Genomic DNA, 18249 nt, shown 5'->3' on the forward strand with positions numbered 1-18249 from the left:
CTCAATAGCTATAAGTTGTATTGCCACACTGTCTGATATTGTCTGAAAGCACTGCTTCTTCTCTCCAAGACTGTGGAATTGATATTGACTAAAAAAATTGTGCTATGAAGAAGAGCCAATTTTTTTTTTTATTGTGGGACAGTTTATGGAGCACTCCTTGAGAACACCTTAGTACTTTGTATTCCCTCCTTTGGCCTTCAGAACCACCTTGATGCAGTCTGGCATGCTCTCTATTAGTATCCTACATGTCTCTGGAGTGATCACTTTCCATTCAGCTTCACATCTCTTGAGCAGTTCATCCCTGGACTTTGCAATCATACTATACTGTGAAAGTTGCATTTTGAGATGGTGCCAGAGGTGTTCAATTGGGTTCAAGTCCAGTGACTGCCCCAGCCATTGCATAACCTTAATGCTATTGCCTTCCAACCATGTTTTTGTCTTCTTTGACATGTGTTTTGGGTCATTGTCTTGTTGAAACATGACATCAGTGTATGCATGCTGAAGCCACAAATCTGAGATTGTTTTCAAAAGCTTGTCATTCAGGATATTAATGTATTGGTCTGAATTCATTGATCCCAGCACAAAGTGTATACCTCCGACCCCTTCCCACATCATACAGCCCCAGATCATGATGGAGCTGCTGCCAAACTTGACTGTCAGCCTGACAAGCTTGCTGTTGAAGCCAGTGTTCTTAATCCAACAGAACTGCTTCCCATCCAGTCCAAAGAAGTTGATCTTTGTCTTGTTGGACCATACCACATTCTTCCAATCCTCAACAGTCATGTCCTTGTGCTCCATTGCAAATTTGAGACACACTTTGTAATGTCTCTTGAGTAGCTTTGGTTTATTCACTAACCTTCATGCTTTGTAATGACAGTAATGAAGTGCTTTTCTTACTGTCATTGGGCATGCTTTGATGTGAAACATCTCCTGCAGTGCATGACATGCTTTCCTGACTGTGGATGTTGAATTGAGCTCAAAATAGTGGTCCAGGAAGCAAACATGATGAGGCTGGAGTTTTCTTGGCTGGCCCCCCTTTGACTTTGGAGCATCGGTGGAGGCACTTTTGCTGATGCGAGACAACATAGACTTGCTCAGACTGAGTTTCTTGGCAACTGAATGGGTAGATTCTCCATTTTGGAGGTGAAAGAGTGCCAATCAGTGCTTCTCGGGAGTGGTTTTTGTCATGATAATATAGATATGATGGTGACAGACTGGAAGTGCTACTGGATCACTCACAGTCATCTGATTGAGCTGAAACTTTCCATGTCACTACTTTTGATGTGTATGAAGGTGCCCACCAAGTTACATTACAAGTTTCATTGTAGTCAAAAGCCCACAAGGTCAGGAATGGAGTGGTGTTGCTATTTGGGAGCATGCTTCATAAACTGTCCCACAATAAAAAAAATTCAGCTCTTCTTCATAGCACAATTTTTTTAGTCAATGTCAATATCAATTCCACAGTCTTGGAGAGAAGAAGCAGTGATTTCAGATGATATCAGACAGTGTGGCAATACAACTTATAGCTATTGAGCATTAGAGTGATGTATGGTGACATGTAAAATCTTGGGACAGTTTACATGCATACTGTATATTTATCTCACTGGGAGCACTAGGCTCTCACCATGCTTCTTAGTCAATTGAGTATATATGTTTCTGTCTTCTAGCAGCAGTGACATTGTACTCAGACTCTCCCCGATCGCCAGTCATTGGGACCAAACGTCTTTACTCTTCAACAGATACAAGGCGAGGGTTGGAACAGTGGCCAAGGCAAAAAAAAAAAAAAAAGTCGAGAAGAAGCCGAAATCCTCCCTCCCTCCACCTTTCCAAGCTTGGGACTTGATTTGTGAGTGAGCATGTTTGATTGCTATGTGACAAACATGTTCAAATTCGAGCCAAAAAAGCGCATCTGCTGCACGTGACATGGCGTGCGCATCTGAGCTGAACCACATGTGTCACAAACCGCTCAATCGGTTTTATTTGCTTTGTTTGCTCCCCACTCTGTCGAAGTTTGGTCCCGATTACTGGCGATCGGGTAGAGTCTGAGTACAATGTCACTGCTGCTAGAAGACAGAAACAAATATACTCAATTGACTGAAAGAATGTGGTGAGAACCTGGTGTTCTCAGCTTGATATATAACATAGTTCACATACATGTCAAATTAATGTAGGTCTTGGATTGGAAGTGGCCAATTTTGCTCTTGAAAATGGAGGGGGACTTGGGAGTTTCTGGACTCAAAATTGCTGAAACAGCCAAGTCCCCCTCTCAATTTCGAAATTTTGAGGCAGCAGCTCCACTATGATTCTCACACTTTTCTTTTCTCATCTTGAACTTGTCTTGATCTCATCTCCATACACTCCTTTCTTGTCAGCACTGCTCAACATACACCACTTTGACATCAATGGCCAACATCTCACCTAGGAAGAGGGTTGCAAAAGCCCAGCTGCAGACTGACAGGGACCAGAAGGAGCATGAGATCCAGGAAGCTCTTAGTGCATTCCAGAAGGGTCAATTCAAAGACTTGAAGGCTGCTGCTGAGCATCACAATGTCCCTTACAACACTCTCTGGGATCACAGCAAAGGGTGCAAGAGCCACACTGCTGCCTTTCAACATCTGCAGGCTATACCACCAGGGGCCAAAGAACTCTTAGTCCAACATATACAGAAGCAGGCTCACTATGGTTTCCCAGTAACACCACAGAATCTCAGACAGTTGGCTGAACAACTTCTCAGGCAGAGGACTGACAACAATGATGCTACTCTTGGACCTAATTGGGTGTCTGCTTTCAAGCAGCAACATCCAGAACTCAGAAGCTACTACTCTCACAAGATGGATGCTGCAAGGGTACAGACCACTAGTGATCCACCAGTTGTTGAAGCATACTTTGATGTCTTGGAGAAGACTGTGCCAAGTATAGGATCCTACCCAAAAACATCTTCAACATGGACAAGACTGGGTTTCTCATTGGACAAAGTCAATGCTGATACATCATTGTACCCAGGGAGAATGGGAAGAATCAGTGCTTCAGGTCACAGCCAGGCAATTGGGAGACTATCACAGTGATTGAGTGCATTGGTGCACAAGGGACAAAGCCACCACCTATGGTTATCTTTTGGGGCAAGAACCACATGCAGGGCTGGTACTGCAATCACACTGCAGCTAAGGACTGGGTCTTTGCAACAAGCCAGAATGGCTGGACTGACAATGAGCTTGCACTACACTGGCTCAAGGACTGCTTTGACAAGCACACCAAGCAAAGGGCTCAAGGAAAGTATCAGCTGCTTATCCTTGATGGTCATGGCTCCCACATCACAGCTGAGTTCATTCAGCAAGCATGGGACTCCTGCATCGTCTGTCTCTGCCTTCCTCCCCATGCAACACACCTCCTACAGCCTCTTGATGTCATGATATTTGGACCTTTGCAGCAAGCTGTCAGGGGTCTCGCGCCTGAAACCCAGGTCGGTCTGTCGAGATACTCAGTGACTATCAAACTGTGCAACAGCTATTGTCTCAGTATCAGTCTTGACGAGCTATGTCACTTGGTGACTATCAAGTTGCACAATGACAGCAGGTGGCATTCGTTGTATATACTATCATAGGTTTCAGCTGACCTCTGTGGACACTCCATTCAGGGGTAGCTCGGCACGATCAATATCAATATGTAGGTTATGATGACACCAAGGTCTGGTGTGAGTGTTGATGATAATGAGGTTGATGGTGTTGGTGATAAGGTTGGTGAGTGTTGATGATAATGAGGTTGATGGTGTTGGTGATAAGGTTGGTGAGTGTTGATGATGATAAGGTTGATGGTGTTGGTGATAAGGTTGGTGGCATCAACACAAGTGTCCAGTGTGTTGACTGATGCTTGAAGTGATCCCCAGACCGCAGTGGACTACTGCCTTTGGTTCTATCTTAATCCGAACTGCTGGTTTGCTATGAACCGCCTGTCATGGGCCTGAATGCTCAAGAAGCAGGAGGGTCACTGGTTCATATGGAAGGGGCACAGGTATTGGAGATCTAGTCGATACCAGTGGAGAGCATGGTTGCAGTGCAGTCTCCATGGAGACCATGGACTCCTATGGACTCACATGCAAAGGAGGACTGGGCCCATATGCAAGGAGGGCCAGGCACAGCCACGAAGAGGACCAAGCTCAAGAAGCATGCAGACAGTTACCACTCAGGGGCTCGAGAGATAAGAGTCAAAGGAACTGTCACTGGTCAAAGGAGAAGGAGCAGTGTATAGAAAACTGGCAAGCAGGTCCTGAGGAGGAGGAGCAGTGTTGAAGGAGTCAACACCACTCAGGAGGCACAGGGGTGCCAAACAAGCAAAATAGCAAGGAGGAGGAGCAGTGTCGAAGGAGTTGACACAGCTCAAGAGGCACAGGGGTGCCAAGCAAGCAGGATAGCTCAAGGAGGACAGGAGTGGTGCTAGAGGGGCCCCCTGTACAGTACTTGATGAAGAAGGTACTCTCTGGATAGAGAGCAGGAGCAGCATCACTGGCAATGCTGTGTAGAGGTATATAACCATACCTTCTTGTCATCAGAGGTTGAGTGGATCCTCATCCACTCTACATACACCATAACTAGTTATCACTTCAGCATAAGTATATATTAGTTCCAGTCAGCATAGTAGCAATCTATCAAGGTTGCTCCTCATTGTAGTGTGTGTGTTGTATCACCACTACCTGACATCTGAAGGCAGCCCATAGCAGGTCAGTGGTCTGGATATAGATAGAACTGAAGGCAGCAGTCCACTGCGGTCCGGGGATCACCTCAAGCATTAGTCAGCACACTGGACACTCGTGTTGATGCCACTGAAATACCACCAACACCACCAACCTTATCATCAATGTCATGGGCTTGGCGGCGCAGGAAGCGGGAAGACCCGACAGTTCATATGAAGGTAGCACAGGAATCGAAGGATCGGGTGGATCAGTGGATTTACAGAAGAATTCAGCAGAATCGGTAGTAGACCCGGTTCTATGACAGATCTCATTGGGATCTGCATGAACGAACTCGATATCACAGATCTTACCAGAATCTGCAGTAAGTATGATAGTATGGCAGATTTTGTTGAGATCAGTGACAACAACATTCGTACAACAATTTCACATGCAAGAGGGACTACACTTGCAAGCGAGGAGGATCGAGCACTGCCGAGACAGGGACCGAGCTCACGAAGCATGCAGACGGTTACCACTCAGGGGCTCAGGAGATATGCAGACAAGAGAACCATTGCCGGTTGAGGGAAGAGGAGCTGTGTGGTGGGCACCGACAAACAATCACGAGGAGGAGGAGCAGTGTCAATGGAGTTGATACAGCTCAGAAAAGACAGGAGTGACGAGGCGTGGTGAGGGAGGAGTTTCAATGGAGACTCCTGCACAGTACTTGGTGGTGAAGGTACTCTCTGGAGAGAGAGTCGGAGCAGTGTCGCTGGTGACGCTGTGAAGAGGTATATAACCATACCTTCTTGTCACAAATGGTCAAGTGGAGGGACATCCACTCTACTCACCATACAACTAGTCAATACTTTAGAAACATAAGTACTCATTAGTTTTCAAGTCAGCATAAGTTGCAATCAATAGATTGCTCCTCACCGAAGCACATGTGTTGTATCACCGTTTCCTGACGTCCGAAGGCAGTTCGTAGCAACCAGCAGTCCAGATAACAATAGAACCAAAGGCAGTTGTCCACTGCGGTCCGGGGATCACCTCAAGCATAGTCGACGCACTGGACACTTGTGTCGACACCACCAGTCCATATTCACACCAGACCTTTGGTGTCATCAGCAAGTTCGCATAAGTTATTGATCGTGCCAAGCTACCTCTGAATGGAGTGTCCAACAGTGGTCAGTCAAAATCTGCAATAGCCTCATCACAACTACAGATTCGAGCGAGAAAAGTAATAGAGACGGCTCTACTACATATCTCATGAAGAATTGCAATACCACAAGCGCTGTCGCATAACTCGACAGAATTGGTAATAGTATTGATACAACTACCGATCTCAGGTTTCAGGCGCGCGACCTCTGACAATCAACACCATCAACCTCATCATCATCAACACTCACACCAGACCTTGGTGTCATCATAACCTACATACTGATATTGATCGTGCCGAGCTACCCCTGAATGGAGTGTCCACAGAGGTCAGCCGAAACCTACGATAGTATATACAACGAACACCACCTGCTGTCATTGCGCAACTTGATAGTCGCCAAGTGACTAGTTCGTCAAGACCAATACCAAGACAATAGCTGTCGCACAGTTTGATAGTCACCGAGTATCTCGACAGACCGACCTGGGTTTCAGGCGCGAGACCCCTGACAACGCTGTGAAGAGGTATATAACCATACCTTCTCATCATCAGAGGTTGAGTGGATCCTCATCCACTCTACTCACCATACAACTAGTACTACTTCAGCATATAAGTATTCATTAGTTATTGTCAGCATAGTAGCAATCTATCAAGGTTGCTCCTCATTGTAGTGCATGTGTTGTATCACCACTCACTGACATCCAAAGGTGGTTCATAGCAAACCAGCAGTCTGGATTAAGATAGAACCAAAGGCAGTAGTCCACTGCAGTCCAGGGATCACCTCAAGCGATAGTCGACACACTGGACACTTGTGTTGACGCCACCAACCTTATCACCAACACCATCAACCTCATCATCAACAAGACCACTCACACCAGACCTTGGTGTCATCACAACCTTCATATTGATATTGATCATGCTGCGCTACCCCTGAATGGAGTGTCCACAGAGGTTAGCCGAAACCTACAATAGCATACAACATTCATATCAAATGCCACCAGCTGTTGCACAACTCAATAGTTGCTGACCAACACAACTCACTGAGATCAGTATAGAGACAATAGCTGTTGCACAACTTGATAGTCACCGAACGACGAGCAGACCAGGTTTCAGGCGCATGACCCCTGACACCTTCCACCCATGCCACCCTTCACATGATCCTATGTTGCATTGCAATTCAAGTGTTGTTGTTGTGCTTTGATATAGTGAAGGTCCACATCTATGGTGGACTGGCCTGCTTGTTGTGTGTGTGTGTGTTGAACCAAAATTGACTGGAGCTGCTGCCTCAAAATTTCGAAATTGAGAGGGGGACTTGGCTGTTTCAGCAGTTTTGAGTCCAGAAACTCCCAAGTCCCCCTCCATTTTTGAGAGCAAAATTGGCCACTTCCAATCCAAGACCTACATGAATTTGACATGTATGTGAACTACATTATACATTTGTGAGGCTCATACCGAATGTGGGAGTATGCTACTTCATGACCTAGCTTGACAACGAGCGGGACCATGTTGTACCCGATTTCTGGTTAGATCAGCCCTATCGAATCTCTGATCAGATCGACCTGTCCCGATCTCTCCACCATTGGCTTATGTCACCTCATGGTATCAATCCACGAGCATAGGCTGCATATGTTCTCACAAGTGTTGCACCTATCTCATCTTTCTTGGCGCTTAGTGTCTTCCCGATCTCCCGATTCTGAGTACTCTGGTCTAACACGTTGACCTTTGAAAATGCCAATTGAAGATAACAATTAATACACGGCATTATCAGGGTCATGATCAGACTCCCTTTACAACAGCCATATGTTCTATGTAATGCTTAGTTTTTCATAGTGTGAACCTAAATGACAAACACATATATATACTCCATTTGCTGCTCTAGTCCTATCTGAGACAGGATGTGTCACTTCATTCATACTCCTGTGTTGCTATGATACTGAGTGCCACTGAGCTGTCACCATGACAACAATCATGTACCTCATTGTGCTTCTCACTTAAGTAAGCCTCCTGTGCCTCAGTGTCTCAGCCATGGCATGTGCATCTTGCTTGAGATGCCAACACATCTTCAACTCCCCCCTTCAGCAGGATCTCCAGCCCTATCATCCTAGCCAATTGTGAGGTGTTGAGACCCTGTAAAGGTTTTGTCAAGACATCTGCAATGTTGTTTGCTGTTCCGACATGTTTGATTGCCACATCACCCTCTTGCACATGATTGTGGACAAAATGATACTGTGTGTTGATGTGCTTTAACTTCCAATGTTTGGCTGGATCTTTACTCACCTGCATGCACCCCTGGCTATCAGTGTATAGTATGGGCCAAACATCCATGATCTCCAAGTCCCAGAGCAAATATGAGAAGAACAATGCTTCTTGCACTGCTTCGGAAGCAGCAACAAACTCTGCTTCAACTGCTGACAATGCTACACATTTTTGAACATGAGACTTCCAACTCACTGGGCATCCATACACATATGTTATCAACCCTGAGGTGCTCCTTCATCCATTTGTGGGGTCAGATGCCCAGTTTGCATTGGTATACATTGTTACCAGTGTATCCGAGTGCTTGTTTGTCTCCCCTCCTAAGTGCAACTGATATCCATTTGTCTGGTTCAGGTACTTTACCATGTGAATGGCTGCCTTCCATGCACTGTTGATCAGGATCGACATGTATCACAACAATATGCCAATGGCAAAGGCAATATCTGGTTGGGCTGTGTTGGAGACCCATAATAGTTGGCTGACCAACTCTTGATACTTCTTTGCTTGCTGAGGATCACATCTCTCGCCTCCAGCAACATTCACTATGCTCAGCATGGGTACCCAAGATTTCTCATTTGCTCCTCCTAACCATTTGTTCAGCATTTCTTTGATGTATGCCATTAGACCCAGAGATATCTTCCTCCATCTTCTATCACATGTGATCTTGATACCCAGAAATTCTTTGATCCTTCCATTGTCTTGCATCTCCCATTTGTCCATGATCTCTTGCTTAGTGCAGTCTACTTCATCACAACTGGGTGATGTTATCAGCATGTTGTCCACATATGCTGTAATGATCATGATCTTGTCACCTGTCCCTCTTGAGTATAGGCATGGTGCACTTGGCATGCAATGAAATCTGATCGTCCAGAGATGTGAGTCTAACTCAATGTTCCATTCTTGGCCTGATTGTTTCAGACCATACAGTCCTTTCACTACCTTCAACGCTTTTCCAGGTGGTATTTTGATTCCTACTGGGGGCTTTAGATATACATCATGGTGTATAGTAGAGTTCAGGTATGCTTGTTTTATGTCAATAGAGTCTATTTCCCAATCTCATATTGCTGCAACAGCAATCACCCCTCAAATGGATTGGATGGGCACTACTGGTGCAAAAACCTCTGTGTAGTCGATGCCCTCATGTTGGGTGAAACCTCATGCCACAAGCTGTGCTTTGAACTTTGTCGGCACAAGGTTTGCATCAGTTTTGATCTTGAGTACCCAACACATGTCAATGGTGTTTGCACCCTTCAGGAGGTCAATGATCTCCCACATGCCCATCACTTCTAATCCATCCAGCTCCTTTCACATGGCCTCCTCCCAGTGCTTTCTGTCTTCTCCACTCATTGCTTCATGTATGGTTGGGTCCAGGTTCTTTCTCCATTCCAGTCACATTGCTATGAGTCCAAAGGATTTACTGTCAATCTGAGTTTCAGTGATTGATCCTTGTTCCATCACCTCTGCCATTCCTCCACTTAACCTTTCTTCCGAATCTGTCTCCATATCCATGTATTCTTGTAGTGGCCCTTTATCTGTTTCATTGAATATATTTTCTTTGTTATATCCTAGATCTTCAAAATTCTCTTCTGTCATCATTGCTGGAGGTGCCTGTCAGGGGTCTCGCGCCTGAAACCCAGGTCGGTCTGTCGAGATACTCGGTGACTATCAAACTGTGCGACAGCTATTGTCTCGAGATACTCGGTGACTATCAAGTTGTGCAGTGACAGCAGGTGGCGTTTGTTGTATATGCTATCGTAGGTTTCGGCTGACCTCTGTGGACACTCCGTTCAGGGGTAGCTCGGCACGATCAATATCAATGTTATGATGACACCAAGGTCTGGTGTGGGTGTTGATGATGATGAGGTTGATGGTGTTGGTGATGAGATTGGTGATGTCGATGATAATGAGGTTGATGGTGTTGATGATAAGATTGGTGATGTCAATGATAATGAGGTTGATGGTGTTGGTGATAAGGTTGGTGGCGTCAACACGAGTGTCCAGTGTGTTGACTTGATGCTTTGAAGTGATCCCCGGACCGCAGTGGACTACTGCCTTCGGTTCTATCTATATCCGGACCGCTAACCTGCTATGGGCGCCTTCGGACGTCAGGTAGTGGTGATACAACACACACACTACGATGAGGAGCAACCTTGATAGATTGCTGCTATGCTGACTGTAACTAATGAGTACTTGTGTTTCTAAAGTATTGACTAGTTGTATGGTGAGTAGAGTGGATGGGGATCCACTCGACCTATGATGATGAGAAAGCATGGTTATATACCTCTTCACAGCATTGCCAGCGATGCTGCTCCTGCTCTCTCTCCAGAGAGTACCTTCTTCATCGAGTACTGCTCAGGGGCCTCTCCTGCTTGGCACCCCTGTGCCTCTTGTCGACACTGCTCCTCCTCCTCATGACCTGGTGTCGACTCCTTCGACACTGCTCCTCCTCCTTTGATCAGTGACAGTTCCTTTGGCTCTTGTCTCTCGAGCCCCTGAGTGGTAACCATCTGCATGCTCCTTGAGCTTGGTCCTCTTCGTGGCTGTGCCTGCTCCTTGAGCTTGGTCCTCCTCGTGGCTGTGCCTGCTCCTTGAGCTTGGTCCTCCTCGTGGCTGTGCTTGGCCCTCCTTTGCATGTGAGTCCATAGGAGTCCATGGTCTCCATGGAGACTGCACTACGACCATGCTCTCTACTGGTGTCGACTAGGTCTTCGATACCTGTGCTCCTTCCATATGAACCCATGACCCTCCTGCTTCTTGAGCATCCAGGCCCATGACACTACCCCCCTCTTAAGAGCCGAGCTCCGTCGAGGCGTGCTCTGGTCTGGTTCATGCTGACTCCTCCTCCTTGACAACATCACCAACACCATCAACCTCATCATCATCAACACCCACACCAGACCTTGGTGTCATCATAACGTTGATATTGATCGTGCCGAGCTACCCCTGAACGGAGTGTCCACAGAGGTCAGCCGAAACCTACGATAGTATATACAACAAACGCCACCTGCTGTCACTGCACAACTTGATAGTCACCGAGTATCTCGAGACAATAGCTGTCGCACAGTTTGATAGTCACCGAGTATCTCGACAGACCGACCTGGGTTTCAGGCGCGAGACCCCTGACAGTGCCTTTGTGTCGACCAGTTGCCACTCCGTTCTGTCTGACCAGCACTTTGATTCCATGAATTTTGCTGAATTGCTCCAGAACATGTTCAGATTATAGTCTGGACTGTAGAATAGCCAGCCCTTTCTCTCTAGACTGTATCCCAAGAAAATGGATGCAACGGCTCACTGGTCCAGTTTCTTGTTGTCCTGTTTGACTTTGGGTATGTTTACCCATGCCAGACAACCAAACACTCGTAGGAGTCTTAAAGCTCGCTCTGGCAACTTGCCAAACATGGCTTGGTAAGGGAACTCATTATCAATGCTTGGAGTGAGGTTTATTTTGAATGCCACAGCTCTGATCACATATGGCCAGAACTTCTTCAGTAGTCTCCTCTGCATTAGCAACATCCTTGTCTTCTCTCCAAGGGTCCTGTTCATTCTCTCTACCTGTCCATTTTGTTTACTGTTGTACCCTATGGTGGTTTGCCACTCTATGCCCTTTTCTAGCAACCATTCTAATGCATCATTGCTTCTCCATTCAGTTCCTTGATTGGATTGGATCGCTTTTAGCTTCCGATCTGTCTGTGTTTCCAGGAACAAAACAATCCTTTTGAGTTGCGTAAATGCATGACTCTTTTGTGTCAATGGCTGTGCATACACATACTTGCTATGATCATTGACCAGCACTAACATGCATGTGTACTCCATCACATGGGACGAATCTATTATTAGATCGACATGGATAAGATCCAGGGGCCCTATGGCTCTTTCGCTGCTACCTTGCCCCATCCAAGCACTTGTGCTCTTGGATCGTGTGCACTGCTCACATGTCAGAGTGGTGTTTGGATCCAATTCCATGGTATGCTTATCTTTTAACTTGCTTGTGATCACCTTAGCTTTATCTCTTCCTGGGTGTCTGAGATGCTCATGCCATAGTTGTTGCTTCAAAACTTTTGGCTCATTCTTAATATGCTTGAACTCCTCATCAATGCCTTCAAACAATGGTGTTGATGTGGCCATCGTGCTTTCTTGCCATGTGTCACCTCAGAACTCCAAAAGTCCTCACTCACAATTCTTTGCAATCTTAAGTGTCATGCCATTTGTTAGAAAAATTTGACCACTGGTTGTGTCCAATATCACTTGTGCTCCTTCATCCATTAATGAATTTGTTGACAGAAGGTTAACATTAAGGTGCTTCACATATAATACATTTTGTAGGGAGATTTCCCCATAATCTGTTGATATGCTTGCATCTCCTATAGCTGCCGCTTCCAAGACCTCGCTTCCAGCAGTAATTATCCACTTTCAGCAAGTTCTCGGATGGATGAGCATGCTATAGTCATTCACCATATGATAACTTGCCCCTGAGTCCAAGATCCAATGAGCTGTTTCTTTTGTGTTCAGGGGGTCTTGCCATTTCAATGGGAGGGTGAGGGAGCACCATGCTTCCTATTTAGGTTTAGCAAGGGGGGAGTCTTTGGGAATGGTGACCAAGGCATTGCATTGACTAATACCATGTCCAGGTTGCTTGCAGATCCAGCATTGGATTTGGCATGGTCTGCCTGTGTTCCTTGAGCTTGCATGGCTGTTGTTGGCTTTGGCTTCGGTCTCTCTGGCCCATTCGTTTTGATCATCATTGCCAGCAGTTCTAGCACTGGCTTGTTGGGGGTTGATCTTTTGCATGGGGACACTCTTGACAGCAGTCTGCTGGATGCTTAGTGCAGTGGTGAGGGTGTTGAAATCGATTTGATGGATGGTGGCAACCATCTCCTTATACACTGGATGCTGGATTGTGCATTTCTGCAGAGCCGAGAACAATGTATCATTGGCAAATGGTTTGCTGAGGAGGCTACTTTCAGTCTGTATGGACCAGATCTCTTGAATTAGCTTTCTGGCATCTGAGTGAAACATCTTTGTATCATTGAGCTGCGAGATGAGTGCAAGTCTGTGAGACATCTTGGTGGCTTCATTTGTGAGACTGTTTTCGATCTTTCTCCATACTTGATTGAAAGTAAGGTACTCCTTGATTACATCTAGAATGAGGTAATTTACATTGTATTCTCTGGTAGTGTCGATTGTTCCATGCAGGGCATTGATTAAAGCATCATTGAGGGAGCAGCTCCATTTTGGGTGCTTCTTGTCATATGTTCCCTCAAGATGTTTCATCGCATGGGGCATGGATCAGAGGAAAGATTTCATGTGAGTGCTCCAGCTATAATAGCTGCATGATGTGAGCTTTGGCATGGGTTTGAGGAGCTTTGCTAGGGTGCAAAAGTTATATTGCTTGTCACCATCATCAAAGTCGGAGTCAGAATTGGTGTCTTTGTCAGCTTCATTGTCAATGGCCTCTGGCTCATTCTTGTTCATGGCATTGTTGTTGACCCGAACCTGGGTGTTCTTGCCTTTTCTGCTTCCTTTGATCCTCATTTTGGTGTCTTCTACCATTGTTGTTGATGAGTTTCAGTTGGCTTGGTGATAGCTTCTTCAGACTCTTAATCAATTGAAGATAACAATTAATACATGGCATTATCAGGGTCATGATCAGACTCCCTTTACAACAGCCATATGTTCTATGTAATGCTTAGTTTTTCATAGTGTGAACCTAAATGACAAACACATATATATACTCCATTTGCTGCTCTAGTCCTATCTGAGACAGGATGTGTCACTTCATTCATACTCCTGTGTTGCTATGATACTGAGTGCCACTGAGCTGTTGCCATGACAACAATCATGTACCTCATTGTGCTTCTCGCTTAAGTAAGCCTCCTGTGCCTCGGTGTCTTGGCCGTGGCACGTGCATCTTGCTTGAGATGCCGACGCATCTTCAACTATGCCGATGTATCTTCAACTCGGATTGGTCAAGCCGATTCTGCTCAGCGACATCACCGAGCAGCGCTCCTCCCTCTCTTCTCCGCCCACACACACCATCACCATAATTATCCAAAGCGCCGCGCACGATTAGCAGAGACTAGAGATTGTGTGCTATTCGCGACATCTCTGTCTCCTCTAGCATTCAATTCTCTTCCATCATCTCCTCGAGCCATCTTCCACTCGAGAGATGGCTGCGTCGGGACGTGGAGCGACCATCAATGACTTGCCAACCGAAATACTCCGCGAGATTGTCGGCCTAGTATGGCTGGACTCCATCCCAAAGTCCTCTTTCCGCAACATAGATCCGCACGGTCTACCCTCCTCTTACCCCGACGGTCGCAAGATCTCATCCACCCAAAATGATACCCGTAAGACGCTCTATAATCTCTGCCTCGTCAACAAGGCTTTCTATCATGAAGCGAGAGTGCTCTTGTTCCGACGCATCCAGATCACACTACCGCACAGCTTCAATCTTTTGTTGAGGACGCTAGGTGCCTCGCATCTTGCCAGCGCCTATGAAAAGTACGCGACAACAGGTAGTGTCAATGTCGACCCTTCAGATCCAGCTTCCTTCGTCAACATGGTCGCCGCCGCAGGCTTCGCACATGCTCTCGGCCACAAACTTGTCATCGGAGGCACAGCGACACCCACACCTCCCGCCAGTCGAGATCAGAGTCCAGCATCCTCCAACCAAGGCACAGGAGAGCGCACAACTTCATTGACCCGAGCGCGATCACGTCGTGACTTTATTCGCATCAACGCCGATCAAGATGGCGAGGTCGAGCTCGTCTGGACCGAGGATCCCACATCGACACCCGAAAGTCCCGTCTATCACGTTACGCTTCGAGGAGAAGGCGACGACGACGAGGCGGCTGAGCTCCATCGTTGGGTGCGTCTCGTTGACTTTTCCAACTTTCGTACACAGGGACTACGCCGAACCATCGGGGAAGGTATGGATCGTCGCTTTGTCACACCAGCACGTCTCCTGGCTCTCGTCACTGCAGCCGAAGGTCTCGTCGCATTCGGCGCAAGTGAGAGCATGGATTCGGCTCTTTCCAACGATGTGCTCGAAGCGCTCCTCTTCCGTGATGGCGAGTACAGCAAGCCCAGTCGGCTTCGTGGCGTCTCGGTCGAACGTAGCAGTGGTCGCTCCAACAAGATGCTCCAAAGTCTCGACTTTTGTGGATGCGTTTCACCCCGCTTCGAAGAGGCTATGAAGGAGTTCGTTCAAACCCACCTCAAAAAGTTCAGCGGCAGAATGACTGACACTGTGGAGGAAGAGAGTGAATCAGACGATAACGAAGACGAGAGCATGGATATCGACGAAGAAGAGGAACGTGGACGTGGACGAAGCGCTTCAGCTAGGCGGCAGAACAAGAGTCTCAGTCGATCCCTCTCGACTCGTCGCAGAGATGGTGATGGACCGAGCAGGCACCCTGCGAGGCCAACTGCTTTCCCTTCACTCAACAGATTGGGACTCTCAGGTCTCACGCTGGGTAACGAGCTTCTTAATCCTTTCGTGCTTGCTTTCCCTCGACTGACCCACCTCGATCTATCCCGGACCAAAGCAGATGCTGCCCTCCTCAACGCACTCAGCAGCTCATACCAGTTGCAACTCGAGAGTCTCTCGCTGGCGTTCTGCAAGCGTATCACCTCAGAGTCAGTCACTGAGCTTCTAGTCGACGCGCCCTGCACACAGGGTCTAGTTGAACTGTCGTTGGCGGGCACGCCCATCTTTCCTACACCTATCGACTCGGAAGACCTCAAGGCCATCCTCACTCAGGCACCTTGCTTCCGTTCTGGCAGATTGCGATACCTCGATTTGGGTGGATGTGCTCTCACTGATGAATTACTGGGCATGATCGGCCCGCAACCCTCGTTGCTCGACCTGGGTCTATCGCACTGTCCTCATATTCGACTCGAAGCCGTAAGCATACTTCTCCGCGAACGAGCGCCCAACGTTCAGGTCTTGGAGCTCTCCGACTCGTGCACCTCTCGATCATCCACCGAGGGTCTCACCACCAACTTTCCGGGCTACGACGCAACCGATGCAAGTGCGATCAATGCCGTTCACCTGCAGAGCATTCTCGTTGGGCCCTGTGCCAAGACGCCGCCGATTCCCATCTCGGTGCAGCTCGCAATGATGGGATTCAAGACCGGCTCAGATCCGCCACCGGTAATGCCAGCCAAGCCTCGAGCAGCAACAAATCTCAGAGTGGTCGGGTTGAACCAGGCCAGTCTGAAGAGCGTAAGAGGGGGTTTTGGTAGCTGGAAAGTGATCAAAGGAGCCGGTCGACGAGGATGGGTGGTCGATATCGCGGCAGGTCCCAATCCTGAGGCTAGTGATGAGGTTTTGTTGGAAAATTCGATGGGTGCGGTTCCCTCTGCTGTCGGACTGTCGATCGAAACGGCTGGTGCGGGAGATGACGGTGCTGGCAGTGTCGCAGAAAGCAGTCCTATGCGAAGAGGGAGATCAGTTAGGTATGACGAAGTGTCTCTCTCGCCTGTCGATCGTTCGTCCCGCTCTCTTCTCCGTGTACCACCCACATCCAACTCACCATCCTCTTCTCTCACGCGGCCGACCATCCCGTCCATCCGTCGCGCCCATTCAGTTGGCGGTGGCTCAACATCTCGTTCACGCTCACGCCACCTTTTCTCCTCAACAACTCTTCCCTCCAACGCCAAAGTCACTCCACGTGACGAAGTCATCCGTGACCTACCTGCCGAGCATCCTCGCCGCATCGCACTCCAACGCCTCGTTGACTGCAACGGTCATGTCACAGGTGACATTGGCTGGCACAGTCGCAAAATGGAAGTTCTGTTGGGCTTTGGATTCTTAGGACGAGAAAGTGGTTTATATGCCTTACCCTCCTTCCAGGTCTAGTATCATTTGTATATTTATTGCATCGCATTGCACATGGACTCCATCTATACCCTACATTCTATGGCTTGTGTCAAGACAGAGAGAGATGAGAAGGCAGTCTCAGGGCCAGTCGGACGAGGTCTAGTGCACCTTCGGTGAGCTGGTTATGTCCGCCGGTGTCTGTTTCTATCAGGGTCACCTCCGCAGCTTTGTTCGAGGGAAGCTTTTTGATGGATGCGTAATCGTTCACTCTTCTCTCCAGAATTTCTTTGTGTTTACGATGAGATCGGATGTTCTCAAACAGTTTATGAGAGTGGTAGAGTGGGATGACAGGGTCATCTTTTGCATGGAGTAGCACCACTGGAGTCTTCTCTAACTGCGGGAGTGTGTCTTTGGTGTTCAGATGAGTCTTGAGGAAGGTATCCAAAATGACACTGTTGAATGGAATCAAGCCGATAGGTTTAAGTACTGGGAGCAAGCCCCCGACCTTGAAGTCCTTCACGAGAGACTTTAAATCGGTATAAGGAGCCATGAGCACGATTCCATCTGCAGGTGATGATCGAGATTCAAGAGCAGCAGCTAACAAAGCAGTGATTCCTGTGCCCAAGCTCTGACCGAAAACTATCACTGGTTGCTTCGCTGTGCCCTGTTGTTCGCGAACAAAGTCGTAAGCTGTCTGCGCGTCTTCCACCAGCCCGGGCTCAGAAGGTGTACCGCTGCTGTCACCGAACCCACGGTAGTCGATAGCGATCACATTTGCATCAACCCTCGAAGTCATGCCTTGGTAAGCGGAAATACGCCAAGGTGCCGCCCGGTTCATCGAGTTCCCGTGAAGATACAGTATTGTTGGATACTCGCGCAATGCCCTTGAATAAACATCATCTCCCCACTTTTCTTCATCTTGCTTCGCAGGGAGTTCGGATTGGTAGTAGATCTCGGGAAGAACATGCCATGCTCCTATCTTTTCTCCGTCAGAGGTGGCCAGCTGGAGGTTGCGGGTCTTGTGCGGTGCCAGACCGTAACATTGAGGCTGATTGTACGTCGGGAAGAGGGGAAAGGCAATGGAGTGAAGGAAGATGAAGTGTCGCTGAAAGAAGGGGATGAGGAGGGCGAGGAAGAACGTCAGATAGCACAGGGTGGCGGTGCTGAGAGGGACGAGGATAGAGCGTCGGATCAGGTCTGATGAAGGGGAAGATGAGAGTGCTACTTTGGACAGCATCGTGTACAGATTATGACGAGAGCATATTTGGTCGTGATCAAGAAAGATGGTAGTGGTGATGAGGAAGAGGGAAGAGTAGGGGAAGCGAGGTGGTAAAACGAACAGGTAGGGGG

General features: G+C 47.7%; 2 protein-coding genes across 2 annotated transcripts; one reads left to right on the top strand and one right to left on the bottom strand.

Moving 5' to 3' along the window:
• Positions 1-14241: 14241 nt before the first annotated feature.
• On the top strand, positions 14242-16938 carry UHO2_02347 (uncharacterized protein; the record flags this gene model as incomplete). The annotated part of the gene is made up of 1 exon (XM_041555135.1): positions 14242-16938. One exon carries the CDS (start codon positions 14242-14244, stop codon positions 16936-16938), a length of 2697 nt encoding a protein of 898 aa, XP_041411069.1.
• A 70-nt stretch (positions 16939-17008) lies between these two features.
• UHO2_02348 (uncharacterized protein) lies at positions 17009-18136 on the bottom strand (the record flags this gene model as incomplete). Its single annotated transcript, XM_041555136.1, has 1 exon — positions 17009-18136. One exon carries the CDS (start codon positions 18134-18136, stop codon positions 17009-17011), a length of 1128 nt encoding a protein of 375 aa, XP_041411070.1.
• Positions 18137-18249: the final 113 nt, after the last annotated feature.

Source organism: Ustilago hordei (genome assembly GCF_900519145.1).
Source record: "Ustilago hordei strain Uho2 genome assembly, contig: UHO2_contig_04, whole genome shotgun sequence".
NCBI lineage: Eukaryota > Fungi > Basidiomycota > Ustilaginomycetes > Ustilaginales > Ustilaginaceae > Ustilago > Ustilago hordei.